This window comes from Phacochoerus africanus, chromosome 6, assembly GCF_016906955.1.
Source record: "Phacochoerus africanus isolate WHEZ1 chromosome 6, ROS_Pafr_v1, whole genome shotgun sequence".
In the NCBI taxonomy this organism is placed as follows: domain Eukaryota; kingdom Metazoa; phylum Chordata; class Mammalia; order Artiodactyla; family Suidae; genus Phacochoerus; species Phacochoerus africanus.
In genome coordinates this window covers 80,131,678-80,155,324 of record NC_062549.1, presented here as the reverse complement: position 1 = coordinate 80,155,324, position 23,647 = coordinate 80,131,678, and the positions used below count along the sequence as shown (strand labels likewise).

The following is a 23,647-nucleotide window of genomic DNA, read 5'->3' as shown; positions in this document are numbered from 1 at the left end:
CACGGCTCAGCGGTAACAAACCCAACTAGTATCCATGAGGATGCAGGTTCAATCCCTAGCCTTGCTCAGTGGGTTAAGGATCTGGCATTGCCGCGAGTTGTGGTGTAGGCCACAGATGTGGCTCAGATTCCACGTTGCTGTGTCTCTGGTATAGGCCGGCAGCTACAGCTCCATTTCAACCCTTAGCCTGGGAACTTCCATATGTTGTGGGTGCAGCCATAAAAAGTCAATAAAAATAAAAGTAATTTTGGATAGGAGGTCCTGTCATGGCTCAAAGGAAACAAATCTGATTAGTATCCCTGAGGACACAGGTTCAATCCCTGGCCTCACTTAGTGGGTTAAGGATCCAGTGTTGCCATGAGCTGTGGTGTAGGTCGCAGACACAGCTTGGATCTAAAATGGCTATGGCTGTGATGTAGGCCAGCGGCTATAGCTCCAACTCGACCCCTAGCCTGGGAACCTCCATATGCCGCAGGTGTAGCCCTTAAAAAAAAAAAAAAAAAAAAAAAGTTGAGGGGTATAAGAATAGCTATTAAGTTACAGCCTTGACTGTGTCTTTGAATTATAGGTAAACAGTTTGCTTCCAGAGCCAAGGGAGATATGGCTGGTGGTGACCGACATTACTCTGCAAATGCAGGATGAGGACTCTGGACTCCCCAGAACCATGCCTGTATGTGTGGCCCCCTCATGTGTGCTGGCCCAGGATGTCCAAGACGCGCTCTCCAAAGCCACCTCCCAGAGCTTCCTCTTCAAGGATGCTCTCCGAGACCAAGGTATATTTTCCTCTTACTGGCAGCTTTGATGCCAGAACATAGCTTTGTGCATTCTTGATGCCTCTGCCTTGCTCCAGAACTGCTGGCCCATCCCGAAGTCCACTGCAGACATGACCCCTGTGATGGCTGCCTGGACAGAACCAGAGGCCCCTGCAGTGCTGACCCAGCTACAGGGGACACCAGGGATTACACAGGGGTGGTCTGTTAGGGACATACTTTACAGGTGCGAAAGTCACCTGAGGCCACTGCCTGCAGCATCATTTTTTAAAACAGACCAAAGGCTAGGACATTTAAATGTATACAGTCAGCCGTCAGTATCCACCCCACTGCGGACACCAAAGTCTGCAGGTACTCCTGTCCCTTCTGTAAAATGATGTGAATGATGTGACCTGCACATGTCCTCTTACACTTTAGATTATCTCCAGACCACTTACAGATGTCTGTGCTGTGTAAATAGTTGCCCATGTGCAGCAAAGTCAAATTTTACTTTTCGGGACTTTGTGGAACTTTTTCCAAATATTTTCTATCCACCGTCATTTGAATCCATGCTTGTGGAATCTGCAGGTGCAGAACCTGTGGGTTCGGAGGCCTGTGTGCTTATATCACTTAGCCCTTTTTTTTTTTTCCAGTAATCAGACTAGGATCTGGCCTATATTATATTTTTCCATTTATAACTTGCATGACACAAAATTTGCCTTTCTGAATCAAATTCAAGCCAGGTGTTTGTGTGTGTTTCCAGGTCAGTGCACAAGACATTGAGCTTCCTTTCTGCCCAGCGCTGTGTCTGTCTGTGATACTCAGGGACCCCTCGGCAGTGCCCTTGGCCCTCTCCCCACCCTAACCCCAGAGAGCTCTTACCTCAGACCCCAGGGCTGTGATAGCTGAGTGTCTCTATCTGCAGGGCGGATCCTTTGTGTTGGACGCACTGTCCTCTTGCTTCCAAAGCCCCATCTGGATATGGCTGCTGGTGCCTGGGAGCTGCCAGGCCCTGTGAGGCTAGATGACCTGGATTCTGTCACTCAGGTCAACTCCACTTGCAGTGTTCAAGGTGGGTAGTCAATCTTGATGGAAGAGGTGTTTGTATTTTCTTAAATATCACATTTATTTTATATTCCTTTACTCTTTATTCATCCAGTATTTGTTGAAGCCTGACATGTTCCAGACATTGGCTGCATAAGTAAAAAAATCAGAAGAGACCCCTGCCTCTCAAACTCGTTGTCTGTATAGGACAGCCAAACCCAGGCCCGAAGCCTCCAGTGCTCTTCCAAGTGCCAGTGCCTGGACCTCCCTCACCTGTGGGAGCCTTGAGCCCAGTTGGAGGGGGGAGGAGGGGGGTGGTTAGACAGAGAGGCGGGGCAGGAAGAGAGCAGACCTCTCACAGACCACAGCAGGACAGGGTGAGCACCCGATCTGGAAGGAGGGGTCTGGAGGAAGGCTGACCCGTGAGGTAGGGGTGGGGCATGGCCTTGGTACAGCCAGGGTGGGGCGAGACAAGGGAGAGGAGTAGGTCTGGAGGTGGGTTTAGCCGGGAGGAAACTTGACAGGTGGGACAACAAATCCAGTCCAGAGGGAGCACGATGTGGGTGGCGGGCAGGAACCTCTGTGAAGGTAATGCACTTTCCAGAAAGCACAGAAATTCTGAAAATAACCTTGAGGGCCTGTTTCCTCCACCCTTGGACCCCTAGATTCCTGAACCCCATTATGAACAGCAAAAGCTGTGATCCCACTGTTGCTTGAATCCACAGTCCCCTGTGTGCCTGGGAGTTGAAGCTGTGTTCATTGTGTTGAGATCATTTGGATTTTCCCCTCTTTACATCTCCTTTCACTGTTAGTATCAAAACATAACTGCTACAGCTTATCGGTCCTGAATAAGCAGGCTCTAAGTCACTGCATGTGGGTCTCCCACTTTCTCTACCCTGAAACAGGGGTAATAGAACTGACCTCAAAGCACTGTTGAGGTGTACGTGAGACGCACTTGTGAGGCTATGGAGCTGGGGGAAGAGGCCAACACTCAGTGCTTCCACTGCCATAGGCTGGTGACTGAGGGCTGGGGGCTGGAGCTGGTGACGCAGGGGTCATGGCCCTGGGATGTTCAGGATTGCTCAGGCAGAGTTGGTAAAGGCTTTCCAGACAGGAGGGAGGGCAGCGAGAAGGCCTTCATGGTGCGGCTGGTTCTGTCTTGCTCTGCTGTCCCAGCCATGCTAAGGAGGTGGAGTGATCGGATTTCTGTCCTCAAGAAGCAGTGCTTTCAGCACCATGGAGAGGCTTGGTGCAAAGCTGGGACTGGCTGTCGGCAGGGATACCATTGCACTGCCATTTGGAGGAGTGCGGGTGAGGGTGGCTGAGAGTCTGCGAGGCTGAGCAGCCCCTAGCAGACAGGCAGTGAGGACAGAGCATGTGCAGACCCTGGGGCATCTGTCACAGCCTGTGGCCTCCAGCCACCTGTGGAGAAGCTCCTATCCCCTCCCCTCCCTCAGAGTGGGGATCGCTCCAGGGCTCAGAGCAGAGAAGGGTGAGGAAGCATCCCCCATTCAGAAGTCACCACTCAGGCCTTAGGGGACCAGACATCACCACCACCCAGAGCACCGAGGAGGGTTTGGACCCTGACCCACTCTTAACTGCAGCCAGGAAGTAAGGGACACAGGCCGAGGAGATGTGCAGACACTTGTGGGAAGGGGAGAGGAGAGACCCAATCTTTCTAAGGAACCTCTTATTTTTTTTCCATCTTTTAGGGCTGTACCCGTGGCATAGGGAGATTCCCAGGCTAGGGGTCCAATCAGAGCTATAGCTGCTAGCCTACACCACAGCCGGGTCTGCAACCTACACCACAGCTCAGGGCAGTGCCAGATCCTTAACCCACTGAGCAAGGCTAGGGATTGAACCCGCATCCTCATGGATGTTAGTCAGGTTCGCTAACCACTGAGCCATGATAGGAACTCCAGAACCTCCTAATTTTAAAAATAACTTATAATGAGACTTAAAGCACATAAAATTAACCATTTTAAAGTGAGAAATTCAGTGGTAATTAGTCCATTTACAATAGTGTGCCGCCACTTCCTGTTTTACATTTTGTCTTTTGTCATTTCAGTGGCTTTGAAAAAAAGTGGCATCTAGTTTTTGATCACAGTGTAATTGAGGTGAAATCTACCCTTTTAAAGTGCACAACTCTACTGTTTCTAGTGTATTCACACAGTTGTGCAACCATCCCACTAACTAGCTTCAGAGAGAAATGCTGTATCTGTCAGCAGTCGCACCCAGCCCCCTCCCAGGCTCTGGCACCCACCCCTCTGCCCTCTGTCTCCATGGACACTCATGTAAATGAGTCATACATTCCATGTTCCTTGGTTTCTGGCTGCTTTCACTTAGCAGAACATTTTCAAGACTTTTTTTAGGCGTCATTTCTTTCTGTGGCTGAATGTTCCACCGTATGGCTAGACCCTGTTTTGTTTATCCATTTATCAGTTGACATACATTTTTTTATGATTTTTATTTTTTCCATTATAATTGACTTACAGTGTTCTGTCAATTTCTACCATACAGCAAATTGACCCAGTCATACATATGTGTGTGTATACATATATATATATATACTTTTTCTCACATTACCCTCCATCATGTTCCATCAAAGTGACTAGATATAGCTCCCTGTGCTATAAGCAGGATCTCATTGCTTATCCACTCCAATTGCAATAGTTTGCATCTATTAACCCCAAACTCCCCGTCTCTCCCACTTCCTCCCCCTCCCCATTGGCAGCCACAAGTCTGTTCTCCAAGTCCATGCATTTCTTTTCTTTTTTTTGGGGGGGGGGTCTTTTTGCCATTTCTTGGGCCGCTCCTGCAGTATATGGAGGTTCCCAGGCTAGGGGTTGAATCGGAGCTGTAGCCACCGGCCTACGCCAGAGCCACAGCAACGCGGGATCCGAGCCGCATCTGCAACCTACACCGCAGCTCACGGCAACACCAGATCATTAACCCACTAAGCAAGGGTAGGGACCGAACCCGCAACCTCATGGTTCCTAGTCGGATTCGTTAACCACTGCGCCACGACGGGAACTCCTGTCTTTCTTTTTCTGACTTATTTCACTTAGTATGAGAGTCTCTAGTTGCATCCATGTTGCTGCAAATGGCATTATTTTGTTCTTTTTTATGGCTGAGTGGTATTCCATTGTGTATATACACCACATCTTCTTAATCCATTTGTCTGTTGATGGACATTTAGGTTGTTTCCATGTCTTGGCTCTTGTGAAGTGCTGCAATGAATAGTGCTGAAGTGCTGCAATGAAGATACGGGTGCATGTGTCTTTTTCAATGAAAGTTTTGTCCGGATATAGACATACATTTTTTTGATATTATGAATCATGCTGCTATGAATGTTCATGTAAGGCCTCTGAGTACACATCTGTTTTCTATCCTTTGGGTGTATTTCTGATGTTTTAGATAGTTTTCATGTGGACCATGATTATATATACAGCATCAGTAGAATGAGAAAGAAACTGTGATACCTCCATGCTTGATGGGGAGGCGTCCACAGAAAGTGACCCTCCAGAGAGACAGAAGAGGAGACTGAGATTAGACGCTCCAGGTCCACACAGGATGACAGAGGGCAGTTTCAGGAGGTAAAAACCAAGGCACAAGAATCCACTGTCCACTCCAGCCTCCCTGGAGAGGGTGGTGTTCATGGAGGGTCTTCCAGCACTGCCATGAGTGACACATGGGCAGTGGACGGAGAGCTGGGCCAGCAAAGTTCATCTCATGCCCCTAGAGCAGAACTTTGTAGCAGGCCACCTCACTGCCCTCCACATCCTCACCACTGTTTTAGTTTGTCAGCCACTGACCAGTGTGTAGTGTTTCTCACCGCTCTTCCCTGGCGCATGTGATGTTGAGACGTCCATGCGCTCATTTGCCATCTGTGCATCTTCCATGGTAAGGTATCTATAGAGAGATTTGGCCCTCTTTTTATTCAGGGGTTCATTTTTTTATAAGAGTTTTTGGTACATTTTGGATAGCAGTCCTTTATCAGATTTGTCTTTTGCAGATCTCTTTCCCATCTTTGGCTTGTCTTTGCATTCTCTTAATACTGGCTTTTGCAGACCAGTTTTAACTTTAATGAAGTCTAAAATCAGCTTTTTCTTTCATGAATTGAGCTTTTGGTATTCTGTGTAAAAACTCATTGTCAAACCCAACATCACCCAGATTTTCCTCTGTTTTCTTCTAGGAGTTTTGTAGTTTTGCATTTTATATGTTAAGTCTCTGATCCATTTTGAATCAAATTTTGTGGAAGGTGTAAGTTCTTTTTCTAGATTCATTTTTATTCATGTATATTATCAGTTGTTCCAACACCTTTGTAAAGACTGCCCTTTCTCTGTTAAAATGTCAAAAATCAGTTGACTATATTTATGGGGGTCTATTTCTGGGCTCTCCATTCTGTTGCACTGATTTATTTGTTCTTTCACCATTTCAACACTGGCCTGCTTATGGTAGCCCTGTTGTGTCTTCAAGTTGGGCTGAGTCAGTCCTCCAGCTTTGTTCTTTTTCAGTATTATCTGGCTATTCTAGGTCTGATCTTTGATTTCTTTGAGCAGAGTTTTGCAGTTTTCCTCATATAGATCATATATGTATTTTGCTACATTTATACTTGTGTTTTATTTATTTTAGTGTTAATGTAAATGCTATTGTGTGTTTTTAATTTCAAATTCCATTTGTTCATTGTTAGTGTAAAAGAAAGCAATTGACTTCTGTATTTTAACCTTGTTTCTTACAACCTCGTTATAATCATTTTGTAGTTCTAGATTTTTTGTTGATTTGGGGGGATATAATACATAGAAAACTGTCATCTGTGGTCAAGGACAGTGTTTTTCTTGATTTTCAATCTATATGCCTTTTATTTCCTTTTCTGGCCTTCTCACTTTAGCCAGGCCTTCCAGCACCTGGCCAAAGAGGAGAGGGGACTTCCTTGCCCTCTTCCTGATCATAAGGAGAAAGCATCAACTTTCTCACTATTAGGTATGATGTTAGCTGTAGGCATTTTGTGTATTTGTTGCTTTGTCTACTAAAGATAAATAACTCTTTATTGCACACATGGAAGGAAAAGATAAAACATAGCTCTCCTGCCCTTCTTGTCCTGTCCTCTTCCTTTCCGCCCTGTTGTTTCTGTGTGTCAAGATCGATAATGTTCTGTCCTGTAGCTATAAAGCCTTGCTCTTCGTCTACGGGTTGATTCTCAAAGATGAAGCTCAATAAGTGGTATTTTATTATTATGATTATATAAATACTTATTGCTGAACAGGAAACTAGTATATATACCACACTGTTTTCTTGTATGGTTTTTTTTGTGGAGTTTTATGTTGACTTTTATTTTTGTTGCACTGCCTGCCTCACTCTAATTATTTTCCAAATCCTCAAAAATGGTGACAGATTTTTGGAATCACCCCTTTCCTTTGTCCTTTCCCTCCTGAAGTTTCTGTCCCCCCTTTCTGAGCAAAACCTGGGTCTGTGGTCAGTATTGTCCTAGGCTTCCCTGTATTATCATTTGGGTTTGATTCACTCTTTCCTAAATCACATAGCTTCTTTATTGGTTTCTTCCAACTGTAGGTTTTTGTAAATGTTCTTTTACAAGTTGAGGAAGACCTCTCTCTTCCTAGAATCCTGAGAGATATTATCAGGAGTGGGTACTAGATTCTGTCAAATGCATTTTCCACATCTATTGAAATGATCATATTATTTTTCTACTTTAGTCTGTTGATGTGATAGATTACAGTAATTGATTTTTAAAATATTGAACCAGCCTTGTAAACCTGCAGTAAGTCCCATTGGGTCACAGTATAATACTCATTTTATGTATTTGGATTAGATTGCCAATATCTTGTTAAGGACTTTTTCGTCTGTGTTCATGAAAGATACTGGTCTATAGTTTTCCTTTCATGTAATGTCTTTTTCTGGATTTGACATTAGGTGAATACTGTCCTCATAGTTAGGAAGTATTCCCTCTGGTCCTGTCTTCTGGAAGAAATTATAGAGGATTGGTGATAATTTCCTTTTAAGTGTTTGGTAGAATTTACCAATGAACCCACCCTGGCCTGGTACTTTATGTTTTGAAAGGTTATGAACTATCACTTCAATTTCTTCAAGATAGGCTTACCTCATTTTATTGCGCTTCTGTAGATATTCCTTTTTTTTTTTTTTTTAACTAATTGAAGGTTTGTGGCAACCCTATGTCAAGCAAGTCTATCCATGCTGTTTTTCAACAGCATTTCCTCACTTTGCGTCTTAGTGTCACAATTTGGTAATTTGTGCAGTATTTCGGAACTTCTCCTTATGATTGTATTTGTTATGGTGATCTGTGGTCAGTGATCTTTGATGTTACCTTTGCAAAGATTATTACTTGTTGAAGGTTCAGATGATGGATAGCACATCTTAGCAATAAGGTATTTTTTAATTAAGGTATTGTGCTTTTTAGACATAATGTATTTATTTCCCACTTAACAGACTATAGTAGAGTGTAGACCTAACTTTAATATCCTTTGGGAAACCCAAAAAAATTCATGTGACTCGGTTTATTGCGTTGAGTGGTCTGGAACTGAGCCCAGAGTATCTCTCAGCTGTGCCTGTAGCTCTGGGCCTATTCAGATCCCTTGTTTCTTATGGGAGTTTTGGCAAATTGTCTCTTTCAAGAAGTTGCTACATTTCATCTAAGTTAGCAAAGTTGTCTCTAACGTTCCTTTATTATCCCTTTAATGTCTCTCATTTCTGATATAAATAATTTGTTTCTTCTCTCTTTTACTCTTGGTTATCCTAGCTAGAAGTTTATCAGTTTCTATTGATCTTTGCAAAGAACCAACTTTTGGTTTTCTGTTGATTTCCTGTTTTCAATTTCTGCTCCAATTTTTGTTATTTGTTTATATTCTCCTTACTTTGTTTTTTAGTTTGCTTATTTCTTCTTAAAATGAAAGGTTAGATTATTATTTATTAATTTTAGGGTGTTTTCTAGTGTTTACATTTATTGCTATAAATTTCTCTCTAAGCACTGCTTTTGCTATACCCCACAAGTTTTGATATTTAAAAATTTTCATTTAGCTCAAAATATTTTTAAATAATTTGGGGTTTTCAGCTATCCTTCTGTTATTGATTTCTATTTAATTCCATTGTAGTTTAGGAGCATGCTTAGCATGATTTCTATACTTTCAAATGGGTTAAGGTGTGTTTTGTGGCCCAGAATGTGGCCTGTCTGGATGGTGGTCCCATGAGTGCTTGAGAAGAGGGATTAGTGGAGTCATCTCATCTGTAAACATCAGTGAGACACAGGTGACGGTGCTGCTCACTTCAGCTATGTCCTTGTGATTTTCTGCTTGTGGACCTGTTGGTCACTGGTGCATATTGAAGTCTCCAAGCATGAATGTAAAATACAGCCCTGGGTCTGTCAGTCTCACCTTGCTATTCTATAAGTTGGCCCATGTAGTTTAGCAGCCTGTTAGGGCACATACATTAAGGACTGTTATGTCTTCTAGGAGAACTGGCCCCTTTATCATTAAGTCATGCCTTTCTATCCTTGATAACTTTCCTTGCCCTGAAGTCAGCTTTATCTGAAATGAATGTAGTTCTCCAGTTTTCTCTTACTGTCGTGAGCATGGTGTACCTTTTTCCATCCCTTTGCTTTTAATCTCTGTGTGTCTTTGTGTTTGTAGTGGGTTTCTTGCAGACACTCTAGAGTTGACTCACATTTTCTCTACTCTGATAGTCTCTTTTGTGTATTTAGACATTTAAAGTGAGTATATAGGGAGTTGCCATTGTGGCTCAGTGGTTAACGAATCCAACTAGGAACCATGAGGTTTCGGGTTTGATCCCTGGCCTCACTTAGTGGGTTAGGGATCCAGCGTTGCTGTGAGCTGTGGTATAGGTTGCAGACGTGGCTCGGATCCCACGTTGCTGTGGCTCTGGCGTAGGCCGGCGGCTACAGATCTGATTAGACCCCTAGCCTGGGAACCTCCATATGCTGCGGGAGCAGCCCTAGAAAAGGCAAAAAGACAATAGTAATAATAATAATAAAGTGAGTATATAATTGGGTTAGTAGATATCATCTTTATGTTTGTTTTCTATGCATTGACCTTCTTTTTTTTGTTTTCCACTTTCTGCCTTTTCTCATCTTAATTGAGCATGTCATATGATTCCATTTTCTTCTCTCAGTATTATCAATTATACTCCAGAAAAAGTTAGTAGTAGTTGCCCCAGAGTTGGCAGTGTACATTTAGAACCAGTCAAATCAACTTTCAAATAATACTGCCTGCTTCGAGATATAACCATATTCCCATTTCCTCCCTCCAGTCCCTTATAACAGCTGTCATTCACTTCTCTTACCCACAGGCATTGCATCACATCTGTTATTATTTAAGCAAACTATTATCTTACAGATCAATTTATACTAAGGTTAAAGGTTTTACTTTACCCTCATTTATTCCTTCCCTTTGTGTAGATCCAGTTTCTGACCTATACCATCTTCCTTCTTTGCCATTTTAGTATCCAGCATTCTGTGGGTCTCTCTGAAGCTGTCCCGCAGGGTGCAGACGACTGTTACAGCAGTGCAGCCAGATCCTCTGATAAAACCAATTAGCCTGAGAAAAGAAGGCATAGCGCAGAAACCACCATTGGCAGGGGCCCCCAGCCAAGGGGCAGGAACCAGTTCCCAGACAGAGGGATGGGGACCCCTGCCCTTTAGCCAGCTGTGGGCCTTCCCAGATCCAACTCCATCAGATCCAGAAGAGCCCCTCAGCCTTGCTCTGCTGTGCCCAGTCTGTCCCACAGAGTCCAAGCAGAGCCCCAGGCAGATTGTCCATTGGCCTCAGGGTCTCCCACAGCCACCTGGACCTGGCAGGACAGCAAGCCTGTTCCCTGCACAGAGCATGGCCTGAGAGTCCGTCACTCACTGAGAACCAACATCACCTCTAGGGAGGAACCTCCTCAAGGGGTGGCTTCCAGAGCTGCAGGTACTTCCGGTCTGTTTGGGGGACAGTTTGGGAGTTGGTTCTGTCTTCCTTGCACTCCTTGCCACTCTGCACGCTGCTCACTGTGGACAGTGATCTTCCCTGCCCTGTGTGGGGGATGCATCACACAAGGGGGCAGAGTCCAGTCCTCAGGCCAGGTGTCAACCTTGAACTAGAAGAAAAAGGTCTGGATTCCCAACTTCTTTCAGCCAGAAAGAAAGGTGAGGAGAATGTGGCAGAGAGCAGGCCATCACTGGAAGGTTTTGGCCCAGGGAACTGTCCACAAAGGACGGCCTGGGGCGATTCCGACAGGACCCTCAGGCAGGACCTTTTCCAAAGTTGTTTTAATAAACTTGTGATAAACCTTCCCAAGCCTAGTTATAAGAGATTTCTGTAAATAAGTCAAAGAAAGTAAAGGTTTTTAATAGCAAATTGCAGCCAAGCATGGAGTGTGATGCTACAAACTCTCAAACTCTAAGAAAGTTGTTATTTTCCATCCGATGCTTGTGAAGTGAATATCACAGATACTAAAGTTTTAATGGTGCACTTCACAGCCATCCTTGGGTCGCCACAAGGGATTTCCATTGGTGTGTAGATCTGAGATGAAGTGCGTTTCCTCAGCTCACGTTTTACTTAATCCCTAATTGGAAGGAAATTGCTTACTCGCACATAAATGTAAATGCCATCAACACCCAAAGAAAGCCCAGAGTAAGAGCAACCGTGGTTCACTGCGGTCTTCTTTTTCATCATTCGGTTAGCAGACCCACCTAGGACTGTGTTGGCCTCTGTGCTGACACCCCTGGGGTGGGAGCCCCTCTACCCCCCAGCCTATGCTCTGCCATTGGTGAAGACATGCCCTTCTGGCTGTGTTATAAGCTCTTATTGGCTTAATTTTTCATCCCTTTGACTTAGTCTTGATCAGATTTGCAAGGACAATCAAATTAGCTGGGCAGCCTTTTCAAAATCAAGATGTATTATTTTCATTTTTAAAAAGCCATTCAAGGATGCATTGCATGAATGCATTTTAATAAGCCAAGCCTGCTTAGTTCTCATCATTCTCTTTTATCCTCTGCAGATAAATTTTCTCCTGATGTTTGTTCTAGTGGAAAATGAAATTCTTTGCTCCAAGAGTGGGAAAGATGACTCTTCTGTTTTTCTGGAAACTTAGGTCACATCTTACTTTTTCTCAAATGTCTAATTTCACCACTTTTCAGCAAGGATGGTCTGTGACTTGCAGTGCATCTCAGTAGTATCTGCAATGCTTCATATCCCAAGAAAATCAGACCAACTCATCCCCCATTTAAAATGCCTCTCTGACTTATCATCCCTTCCAAGACCAGGTCTGGAATCCTTAGCAAGACCCTAGGTGGTCCTGGCCTGCCGACCTGACAGCTGTTTCACTTGCATTTCCTTTATGCCTGTTTGGCCTCCAGCCCTGCTGTAGGTACTGGGTGGGCCTCCCTTCCTGCAGCCCCACCTCAGGTCCATTCTTTTAGGAAGCTCCCCTGACACTCAGGCCAGCCTAGAGGGAGTCCTTTCTGCGCCTCTGGGGGTTTTTTTCCATTTCTTAGTTTGGCATTTATTCCATGTTTTTTTAATAGACTATTTTTTTTTAGAGCAGTTTTTGGTTCACAGCAAAATTGAGCAGAAGGTACAGAGATCCCCTGCATTCTTCCTGCCCCCCACTATCAGCATCCTCATCAAACGGTACTCTTATTAAAAATCACCATCGCCCAGGGTCCATGGTTTATGTCAGAGTTCACTCTTGGTGTCGTACATTCTGTGGATTTAGAGAGGTGTGTGACATGTGACCATCATTACAGTATACAGAATAGTTTCCTTAATGTAAAATCCTCTGTGCTCTACCTGTTCTGCCCTCACTCCTCCTTAGTCCCTGGCAACCACTGGTGTTTTCACTATCTGTATAGTTTTGCTTTTTCCAGAAGCAAAACTACAGTTGGAATCATACAGTGCTTAGCGTTTTCAGGTCGACTTCTTTCACTTAGTAATATGCACTTTTAAGGTTTCTCCATGCCTTTTCGAGGCTTGAGAACTCACTTTTTTTAGAAAAATCATTGAATAGTGCTCCATTTTCTAGAGCATTAGAGTTTACGTACCCATTCACTTACTGAGAGATGCCCAGGCTGCCTCCATGTTTTGGTAATTATGGATAAAGCTGCTGTGAACAGCTACATGCAGGTACTTATGTGGACACACAGTTTCAGTCCTTTGGGGAAATAGCAAGAAGTGTGATTTTTGGTTGTATGGTAAGACTGTGTTTAATTTTATAAGAAACCACTAAACTTCTTCCAAAGTGGCTGCACCATTTTGCATTCCTGTAGCAATGACTGAAAGTTCCTGTTGCTCCACATTCTCATCAGTATTTAGTGTTGGTAGTGTCTGGATTTTGGCCATTCTAATAGGTGTGCAGGGATAGCTCATTGTTGTTTTAAGTTGCATTTCCCTCGTGACATGATGCTGAACATCTCTTCATGTGCTTCTTTGACATCTGGATATTCTCTCTGGTAAGATGTCAGAGTGTTTGGTCCATTTTTTCATTGGGTTATTCTGATTCTTATTGTTGAGTTTTGAAAGTTCTTTAATATTTTGGATAGGCAGTCCTTTACCAGAGTGTCTTTTGCAGATATTCTCTCTTATATTTCATGAAATTTTTACTCCTCTTTTGAGTAAAACTATCCAGTTTCCCAGCCAAATGGGGGGGTGCATGAAAGTATAGATTGTGTCATTTATCCTTATGTTTGAAGTGCTAAGCTTTATCCCACACTAAAGAGCACTGGACTTGGATTTGTTGAATAAGTAAATCACAAATGTTAGAGTGAAAAAGAAATAAGGAAACCAGAGAAGTCACATAAGAGGAGATCCTAACAATTCAATAAGAATATTTAACTAAGGTGTGGAGTTCTGTTCTACCAACCAAAGAGGCAAATACTTAATGTCACCATCAGTGCAGTGGTGGGTGTGGACAATGTGAATCTGAAGGTTCCATGGGAAGCATCTCTGAAAAGGGTTCCATTGTCTCTAACCCTCATACACCGTGACACGGTAACTGTGCTTCCATGACTTTCCCAAGGGAAGGGTCCTGCACAGAAGGGGCCAGATAGATAGATGCCAGTTGCCTTGACTGGGGTAGACTGTAGGCCTGGTGTCCAGTTTGGAGAGTGGTGGAGGGAACCTCAGTAGACAGCATGCAGCAGCCTAAGGGCAGGATGAGATGGTGCAGTGATGGCCTGCTTGGAACAGTGCATGCACGTTGGAAAAGGCCAAAAATGAGACTATTTGGTTAAGTAGTAACATGTCTAAGCTTTAAAACTTGCTCTTGCTAGGAGTTCCCGTCGTGGCACAGCAGAAATAATCCGACTAGGAACCATGAGGTGCAGGTTCGATCCCTGGCCTCACTCAGCGGGTTAAGGATCCAGCATTGCCATGAGCTGTAGTGTAGGTTGCAGACGCGGCTCAGATCTGGTATTGCTGTGGCTGTGGTGTAGGCTGGCAGCTGTAGCTCCACTTCAACCCCTAGCCTGGGAACCTCCATATGCCAAGGGTGCGGCCCTAAAATAGCAACAAACACAACAAACAAACAAAAACCTCCCTCTTGGAATTCCCATGTGGCACAATGGGTTAAGAATCTGGCGTTGTCACTGCTGTGGTACAAATTCAATCCCTGGCCTGAGAACTGCATGCCATGGGTGGAACAAAAACAAAAAAAAAACCCTTGTTCTTTGTTGGGAGTTCCCTGGTGGTCTAGTGATCAGGATTTGGAGTTTTACCACTGCAGCCTGGATTTGATCTCTGGTCTGGGAATTGAGATTCCCACATAAAGCTGTTGCATGCTATGGCCCAAAAAACAGAAACAAAAAACTTACTCTTTGTTGTAATTTTTTGCAATGGGAATTATAAAAATTTTAGCAACATTTATATAAACTCAGTGAGAAGCAAACCTGGAGCACCTCATGTTACCATCTTTGACCTGAGGGGTAAAGAGAAGTTGGGGAGGTGGGGGGCAGAGCCGCTTCTGAACCTGGCTCTGCTTCCTGTGGGCCCAGGCTCTGTGGTTGCTGTGGATGAGAGCACCGCCTTCTCATGGCCTGTATGTGACCTGTGTGGCAGCGAGAGACTGGAACGGAGCCCAGAAGACAGGTATGGGGGCAGGGGGCTGGCCTGAGAGACCCCAGGGCAGCAGCAGCCATCTGGGGACTCCATGATGGCCTTGTGCCTTGGGCCAGGGGCCCAGTGCACAGGGAGCAGGGTCAAGCTGCAGGGAGGCCACATATAACATGTTTTCTCTCTTTACAACTGGGGTTCAGCTCTGCCCCGCACCACCTCCTGTCTTAAAAGTAAGAAGAGCCAGGTTTCCTCAGCTCCTTAATTATCAGCCAAGAGAAAAAGAACTCAGAGCAAACATAACGTGAGACCCACTGGGTCATTTGCAAGCAGATCCTCCTTCCCTGCCCAGCACCACTGCCCCCATCTGGCTCCCCTGTGACTGTAGGCTTACACTGGGGTGTGTCATCACTTTCCTGCTGCTTGAGGCCTCTGAGGGGGTGGTCTGAGGCCTGGACAAGGCAACACCCGGTTGCACTTGGAGACAGAAGGAGTGTCTCTCAGGTTTACTTGGAAGCGGGAAGGAGCAGAGACACTGAGGATTAAAGCAGGTTTTCCTGATCTGGCCCTTCTGGCTTGTTTGCCACCTGCTCAGCTGGGATGAGGCTCCCTGCCCGTGTGCCTCTGTCCTCCATGCATTACACACACGGCCAGACCGCTGAGCCTGGGCTGCTTCTGACCTGCTTCAGAACCTGGGTTTCTGGACGTGAATGCTCCACTCCGTCTCGGCAGACCCTCAAGTGTAGGAAGTGTCTGTCCACTGCCAGACGCTTGTGCTCTGTGCCTTCTCTTTGGGTCTTGTTTCCAACAGTAGGCGCACCTTCTCCTGTGGGGCCTGCTCCCGCGTGGTCACCTTACCTCTCTTCAGAAGGCACCTGCAAGTCTTCCTGGACTGCCCCTCTCGACCCCAGTGCACAGTGAGGGTCAAGGTAAGAGCTGGCAGGTGTGGCCCAGCTCTCTTCCTGGGAAAAGGGAAAGGACTCACCCATGGACCACAGTCACCCTGTCTGACCTAAGGCATTGAGGTGGAAGCTGGTGGCTTAGAGCCACACGTCAGTTCTCGGGTCGGGTTGGGGGTGTTTTCGGGGTCCTGACCCAGCCCCTTCCTGTTACTGCAGCTGCTGCAGGACAGCATCTCTTCGCTCCTGAAGTTTGCGGCCTGTGAGGATGGGGTAAGTCCAGGTGCCCTGCCCAGGCCCACATCCTCGCTCTCCTCTGCTGGGTCCTACGACTAGGACCCAAACAAAGCCAATAGCTGAGCTCTTGGGGTTGGCGCACAGAACACCTGCGGGCCCTAGGCTCCCGCAAGGGTGGCCCTCAACCACCTGTTCCCTTCAGGAACCTGGAGACAGGGGAGGGGGTGCTGGTAGGAACACCCTCATTTCATTCAGCCCCTTCTGATGGAGGCAGGCTATACCTTCTACACATTACACTTCTTAGCTACTTACATCCTACTCCTAAAGAGCTCAGAAGGCATGTGTGTGCACCTGTGTGTGCATGGGTGTATGAAGTATGTACATGTGTGCTCTGGGTGAGGGGCCTGGGTGGCCACTCAGTGTTCCCTTGTGCAGCTGTGCACTGGGAGCCAAGTCTAGTTGACCAGGATGCAAGCCGACCCCCACCCCACCCCTGGCTCCATGCAGCGATTCTCAGGAAGGACGCGGACACATGTGTAGGAGAGGCCTGTGTGGAGACACTGGCCATGAGGCTTGTCTGGATTCTGCCAGTTTTCAGTGTGAGAATGTACACTCACCAAAATCCATGAGAACCACGACTCCATTCCTGGGAACAACATGCAGCTTCTGATTAGGACGCAGGAGTATTTGGTCTCATGCCTCCACTTAACAAGGTCAAGCTCCAGATGTGAAAGCAGTGGAACTGGCTGTGGTCATACAGGCCACTGCTCCTGGGTAACATTACAAGGACAGGAAATGTGCTGTCTTTTTCCTTAGCCTTCACAGAAGGAAAAGTTAAAGGAAGATACATTGCATCTTTTAAAAATAAAGGCACATTTTGTGCACACACACACACACACGCTTTCATTTGACCAGCACATGTGCATGTTTTCATCTCTCCCGAATATAAAACTATAACTTAATCTCCTTTATAAACAGTAATTACTGAAAACCGTAGCTACCAAATCTGACTTTTTAAAAAGAGGATTTTTTTTAAGTCAGAGTTCCATGCTTGTACCCCCAGTGGGAGCGTGCCTAGGTCCCCTGCCTACACCCGCAGGTACAGCCCTAACAGACAACACAGCCACATGCAGCCCTTCCAGCCCTGTGTGGGCACCTTCCCAACCCAGCGTCTCTATCTCCTTCCTGCTATGTATCCACTGTGTGAGGCACCTTGTGGGCTGGGTGAAGGATCAAGGGGGCCATGACCTTGATGTCTTGGTCACAAGAGCCCAGGCAGGAGGCCTCCCCACTTTTCCAGCCATATCCTCTAACTTCCTTCATGCAAACATGCTGCCAAGGAAGCCAGAGCTAGCTCCCTGCAGGCCACATTGGGGAGGCAAGGGGGTTGGCTCCAGGCCTGTCTCATAGACGGGAAGACAAGCACTGCAGTGTCCATGTCCCAGACCAATACAGGCATGTACTGCTCCAGAACAAGCCATCTCCAGGCCCAGTGCTCCCCCACACTCTGCACATAGGCCTGCTGCCTGAGCGAGGATCCACGGGGCAGCAGCTGGTGCCCTGGAGGCTGGGCTGGATTCACAGGAAGCCCTTCAGTTCCTGGGCAGCTGTTGGGCTCCTTTGGGCTGGGCGGGACCTTCCTGGGCATTGACCAGACAGGCACACAGCCTGGACCCCTCACAGCATGTGTCTGGGTCTCAAAGATAGGCCCCTGTCCTGGCCAAGCCTGGGACACATTCAGTGCCCCTCCCACCACACTCAGTTCAGGAGAAGCCAGCCGGGCACCCAGCCCAGACCCAGGCTGAGGGCAGTGAGGTGCCCACCAAGAAGACACAGACATGCCAGCTTTGGCCACGTCATCTGATCCTCCAGCCCCAGTCTCCTCTGCTAAGACACGCTCATGATGGAAGAGAGGAGTTAGCACTGAACTTGGTTATCATAGACATTGTCAAGTGTCTGGCCCAGGGCGGGGCTGAGGGGTACCCCTGACGTTACTCTGCAAGTAGCAGCAGAGGAGTTTCCCAAAGGACATGTGACCATCTAGGGCTTCAGTCTCCATAAGATCAACAAGCCTCTCTTTGCTTTCAGCCCCACCTCTGCAAGAAAATGTTCTGAGGTTTGATCCTCAGAGACCAGGAGGGCACAGCACACCTTCCCAATCTGGTCACCTGGTCCCCCTGCCATCCAGGGCTCTGCATTCCCAAGTAGAGATGAGACTTGCCCAAGTTTAACCAGTGTGAAGGAGAATCTTTCTACAGCGTAGGAAGAGGTGTTAAGCTCAGGGTAACTGGAAGAAACGGGGTCCTGTTACAGAGGAAGTGGGACGAGAGGAAGTCCTTTGGCCAGAAGTGTTGCTGGATTGGGGAAGTGGGAGCCAGCTACAGGCTGGATGCGTGCTTCCTGCTGGGACACAGGGCTCGGCCCTTGACTTGCTCTCCCCCCAGTTCCTCTCCCAGGACAGCCAGCTGGGAGACGCGCATCCGTGCATCCACTAACACCATAACAGATAATTGTAATGTTCTCGTGTAAAAACTAACTCCAGTATCAGGAAAAAGCAGTTCCTTCCTTTGCTTTTATTGGAGCCTGTTCTCACCTCTGAAGAGCAGGGTCATGAGCAGGGGAAGGACCTTCTGCTCTGTCTCTGGTGTCCTGTGCTGCTGGGAACAGAATGTCCAGGGCTGTTTGCTTTAACCAGCCTACCTTTTATCCCTGCAGAGTTATGAAGTGAGGAGTGTCCTCGGAAAGGAGGTGGGGCCATTAACCTGTTTTGTCCTGTCGGTGACCACCCACCCTACAAGCTGTGTGGGATTGGAGGAGGTCGAGCTCCTGAGTGACATGAGAGGCCCTTCAGAACACCAGCTGCAGCTGCGGGATCTGTGAATTTTACAAAGTGGCTTTACAGTGGTGGTGGTGGTGGTGGTGGTGGTGGTGGTGGCTGGGAGTTATTGGTTAACTCTGGACAGAGTGAATGTACTTTATGATCTCGAAATGGAACTCTAGCTTTTCTGGGGCAAATGTTGGAAAAATGGTTTTGTAAACTAGAAATCAAAATACTTTTTTCTATGATTATTTTTTATTACCTTTCTGCAAATTTAGAAACACGTTAAAGCTTAAATAAGCTTGAGATCTTCATTTTGTGTTTATCTTAGACAGGAATATAGAAGAAAAAATTATTTTGTTCCATTGTAATTTTAAAGTGTTCAAATTTTACCATGATTCAGCATGTTTTTTTGTACTTCCTTTAACATTTCCCCAAAGAATACCTTGCAAAGCTTAAACCTTTGCCCTCTATTGTGCTATCACTGCTCTCCATAATCAGTGTCCAACCTAAGCATTTTGCAGTTCAGTGCTTTTCGTAAAGTGTTCTGGGGAACTATGTCAGAGGTAAAACTTTCTCATGAAGTGTAGGTAGAGTAACTGACCTGACGATAGCTACCTTACAGAGACACCGACAGGTCTGGTTAGTCTGGCCCGGCCCGGGGCGGGGGCCAAGATTATGGAAACTGGGAAAGCTCGGTTATCCTTCACTGTGTTGGCAGAGATCTGAGTTTAAAAGTAAAACCACGGATTAATTATCTCTGGACACTAAAGATGTTGCATTTCCTCCCTTATGACTACATAATCATGACAGGCCACAGTTAATTAATTACATAATATAGATGTAGCAGCCAAGACCAAGAAAGGGTGCCTAGTACCCACACTCTTGGGGGAAAGGCTTTATTTATTCGTCCATATTAAGCGTTGAAACATTACAAGTACTGGCAAGGTAGCTGGTTTTAAGTAGCTTTGTGACTGTTTCTTTTCATCTCCTACGTGACTTCTGTACTTGACACACCTTGGAAGTCTACTTAAAGCTGTCTACAAGACTGAGCAAAGGGAAAGCAAATCCCATTACAGTCAAGGTGAATCAGACCAGTTTTCGGATAACCTCAGCCCTCTTTCTCCCCGCCCCTGGAGCCCCCACTCGAGGTGGGGCGCGCTCCAGCAAGTTTTTGACACGATCCCGGGGCGCCTTCCACCTGAGCGGGTCTCCTCAAATTAACCCGCACGTCCGCAGGTGTAGTTCGGCCTGTTTGAGAAGCAAAGCCATGGTCTTCCAGGAACCCGGCCCCAGGGCGCAAGCCGGCCAGACGCGCCCTCCGCGGCGGGTCCGGAGGGCCTTGAGCGCAGGAATCAAGGTGGGTCTAACGCATCTTTATTTTTACAAATACTGTAAAAATCAATATAAAAAAGTGAGCATGCTCAGTCTTTTTTTCGTATCTACAGTACAAAGGCTAGTCTCGAAAAGTCTCTTACGAATGTACCTTAGCTGCATCCTAGGGGTAGGATGTAGAGAAGCTGCCGTCACAGTAACTTAGGGTCCACGCGACAGCTGTCCAAGTCCCAGACCGGCCCGGCGACTCCAGGCACTGCGGCCGCAGTCCGCGCGCCCCCCGCGTCACCGCGCGTCCGCCGCCCCCGCGCCGGGCAGGAAGGGTGCGCCGGGTAGCTGCTTGAAGAATCGCCGCAGGCCGGCTAGGTCCCGTGTGAGCTGCTCCACGCGCTGTTGCAACTTCTCGTTTTCGGCTGAAAGCTCCACCAGCTTCTGCTGCATCTCTTGGTTGCGCCGTTTGGCCTTGTCACGGCTCTTGCGCACCGCGATGTTGTTGCGTTCGCGCCGCTGCCGGTACTCTGGGCTGCCGCGGTCCGGGCCCCGCTTGCCCGCTGCTTTGTCGCGTGCGGGCCCTGGCGCTGGGGGCGCGGGGCTGCGGCGCGGCGGCTCGGGCGACGCGGGAGGCGTGGGTTGCGCGGCGGCCGCCAGGCTCACCACCGTCTGTGCGCACGCGGCCACCTGCGCGGGCAGCAGCGAGCCGGGCGCGTCGCCGTCGCCCCAGTCCGGCTCGCGCTTGAGCGGTCGCGGTGCGGGGCCGGGGCCCGCAGGGCGCGCGGGGGCCCCGGGCAGCAGCTCCAGGGCGCCAGCCTTATGGTTGCTGTTGAAGAGGTCAGCGAAGAGCTCGTCGTGACACAACTCCAGGGTGGGCACGGCGGCCATGGAGTCTATGTAGGCGCTGAAGTCGATGGCGCTCTCGTCGTCGTACATGGCGGGAGCGGCCGGCTCAGTTCCGCGACCAGGCTTCCCTGCGCGGCCAGGCTCGTAGAAGGCGGCGGGCTCCGCAGACCAGGGCGCGCCGCGCGCTGGGCCGTCTAGGCTGAAGAGCGCGGCGCTCATGGCGGCGTCGAGCCGACAGCGAGCGCGGTCCCCTGGCGGTCCGGGCGCAGCCTTTTCTAGCCCGGCTGACGCGCACGCTCCGCCCCGGCCGCGGACCGCGGGACCCCCGCCCGAGCGCCTCCCCCGCGCTTCCTGCCCGCCGGCCCGGCCCGCGCGGCGCTGCCGGGAACGACCCTCCCTCGGCCGCGCCTCCTTCCTGCTGGTGGGTCGGGGCCTCTGCTCCCGCGGCACCGGGGCGGAACCAGAGCGGAGGGCGGCGGGGACTCTGCACGGGGGCGCTGCCTCGCAGCTTCAGGGAATTTGGGTCTTGGTGCTTCCCGATCACGGAGATGGGGAATGGGGGAGGATCGCGACGCTGTCCCGCGGCGTTCCGCTGGCCGCTGGCTCCTGGGTGGTGGGTGGGGTCGCTCTCAAACCCCGCGGGCCTGGGGCCAGGGGAAGCTATTTTGAACCCTGCACCCCGCAAGCCCCACGAGCTCGGAGCCTCTAGATAACTCCGTGCCCCGGGCGAACCCCACCAACTCCCTGCCCCACGAGCCCGGCACCCCTGGCGCTGCTTCCTGGTCCACTAGAGCAGTGCCATCTTGCGGTGGTTTCTTACTTCAGTTTTTTATGCCGGATTCTTTCTATTCAATATTCCAAAAAAAGAAGTGCCTTTGGATCCAGAGCAGTGGGGTGGGTCCCTTTCAGGAGAAAGAAAACGTTTATACTAGTACCTCTGGTAAGGTATTAACATGTTCGCTTTCCGGGTTGTAAAATGCAGGAAAAAGACACTGAACTGGTTTTGTTGCGTTTCCTACAATTTGGACAGGCATTTCAGGTCAATTCCATTTTTCGCACCACAGACCCTGTTCAGACCTGGCCTTCATCCACAGCCTTTCTCGTTTCCTCTTGTCCCAACACTCAACATTCCACAAGCTCTACAGCGCTCCATGAACTATCGCTGGAGTGTCTGCCGTCAGTTCCAGTGGTGACTTCTGAAAACGCACCATAGGGTACTGAGTAGGCTTTCTAGAGGGACATACATAATGCGCTAGAATTACTCAGGGGACATGATATAGATCTCACACTTATAATTACCTATTAATGGTAAAACCTAGGAACACATAGAGTGTGGTTCATGCACATCCCCCCAAAAAGACATGTATTTCAGAAGCCATAAAAACGTTACCAAAGACTTCTCCAGGGAGGGAATGCACAAAGAACCATTTCTCATAAAAAAAAAAAAAATTCAGCGAGATGATTGGTACATCCAGATGTCAGATTGGGATTGAGCTTGGAAGATGCTATCCTCATATTTTTTAAATGTATTAACCAGTAATTAATGATAATTTTTATTTTTTAGAACTTTTTTTTAGGTCTGCACCTGTGGCATATGGAAGTTCCCAGGCTAGGGGTTCAATCTGAACTACAGCTGCTGGCCTGCGCCACAGCCACATGGGCTCCAAGCCACGTCTGCGACCTACAGCACAGCCCACCCCAATGCCAGATCCCAGACCCACTGAGTGAGGCCAAGGATAGAACCTCATCCTCATGGATACTAGTTGGATTCATTTCCATGGTGCCAGAGTGGGAAATCCCAATGATAACTTGTAGATTTAAGAATTTTCTTCCCTCTTTCAGAAATAGAGAAAGGAGAGGTCATAGGCCAGCAAAGTATAGATTTGTTATGACATTGAACACAAGTGAAAGACTGTTAAAAATGCAGTATAACAATATAGCTCTCTGATAGTAGTTCACAGTCATTTTTTGAATGTCTCCACTTACTGCATTTCTCATTGTTAGGGATCTTGAAGCTGTAGTATTTTTATTTTTTATTTATTTATTTTTGGCTTTTTAGGGCCACACCTGTGGCATATGGAGGTTCCCAGGCTAGGGGTCGAATCAAAGCTACAGCTGCCCGCCAACACCACAGCCACAGCAAAACCAGACCTGAGCCTCGTCTGGGACCTACACCACAGCTCACAGCAGCTCCAGATCCTTAACCCACTGAGCGAGGCCAGGGATGGAACCCACAACCTCATAGTTCCTAGTCGGATTCGTTTCCCCTGGGCCACAATGGGAACTCCAAGCTGTAGTGTTCTGAGTAGAGTTGTCGAAAGGAAGCGGCCAGGTTAGAAAGCATTCCTTAAAAATGGATCCTTGGATTCCCCCATGTTTATGCGGGCATTGCTATGTTGAGCTCAGTTGAGTTGTTCAGATGCAGCCCACTTCACGTGGACTTTCTAAACACATTCCATCCTTTCAGAATTCTAGAGGCTGGACATGCCTGGATGTGCTTTAGCTGTATAGCACTGTATAGGACGTTGGGCTGCCCCATTCATAAGACAGAATATACCTCAATCCTCACGAGGGATCACTTTTGGATGTTTTATATGGTGCAAGATATGGGACAAGAACAGTTCTCCAAATTAAAGTTTGGAAAAGTGAAAA

The 23,647-nt window shown here is 47.7% G+C and overlaps 2 protein-coding genes across 7 annotated transcripts in view; one reads left to right on the top strand and one right to left on the bottom strand.

The window, feature by feature from the left end:
- Positions 1–19,215, top strand: part of SPIDR (scaffold protein involved in DNA repair) — a 309,901-nt gene extending 290,686 nt beyond the window's left edge. For 3 of the 6 annotated variants that reach the window (XM_047783954.1, XM_047783953.1, XM_047783949.1), the window contains 6 exons: positions 569–773; positions 1,675–1,821; positions 14,812–14,905; positions 15,681–15,798; positions 15,988–16,041; positions 18,721–19,215. In XM_047783954.1, the coding sequence (XP_047639910.1) occupies positions 569–773; positions 1,675–1,821; positions 14,812–14,905; positions 15,681–15,798; positions 15,988–16,041; positions 18,721–18,885 (783 nt within the window). In that variant the 3' untranslated portion in view covers positions 18,886–19,215. The remainder of the gene's footprint in view (positions 1–568; positions 774–1,674; positions 1,822–14,811; positions 14,906–15,680; positions 15,799–15,987; positions 16,042–18,720) is intronic. The other 3 variants (XM_047783956.1, XM_047783952.1, XM_047783955.1) reach the window with 2 other exon arrangements.
- A 469-nt stretch (positions 19,216–19,684) lies between these two features.
- CEBPD (CCAAT enhancer binding protein delta) lies at positions 19,685–21,256 on the bottom strand. The gene has a single exon (XM_047783957.1). It carries the CDS (start codon positions 21,212–21,214, stop codon positions 20,444–20,446), a length of 771 nt encoding a protein of 256 aa, XP_047639913.1. The 5' UTR covers positions 21,215–21,256; the 3' UTR covers positions 19,685–20,443.
- Between the last annotated feature and the right edge of the window lie 2,391 nt (positions 21,257–23,647).

What these genes read in the sequence shown, in the direction of transcription:
- CEBPD (XM_047783957.1), bottom strand. Translation starts at nt 21,214, where the DNA reads ATGAGCGCCGCGCTCTTCAGCCTAGACGGCCCAGCGCGCGGCGCGCCC.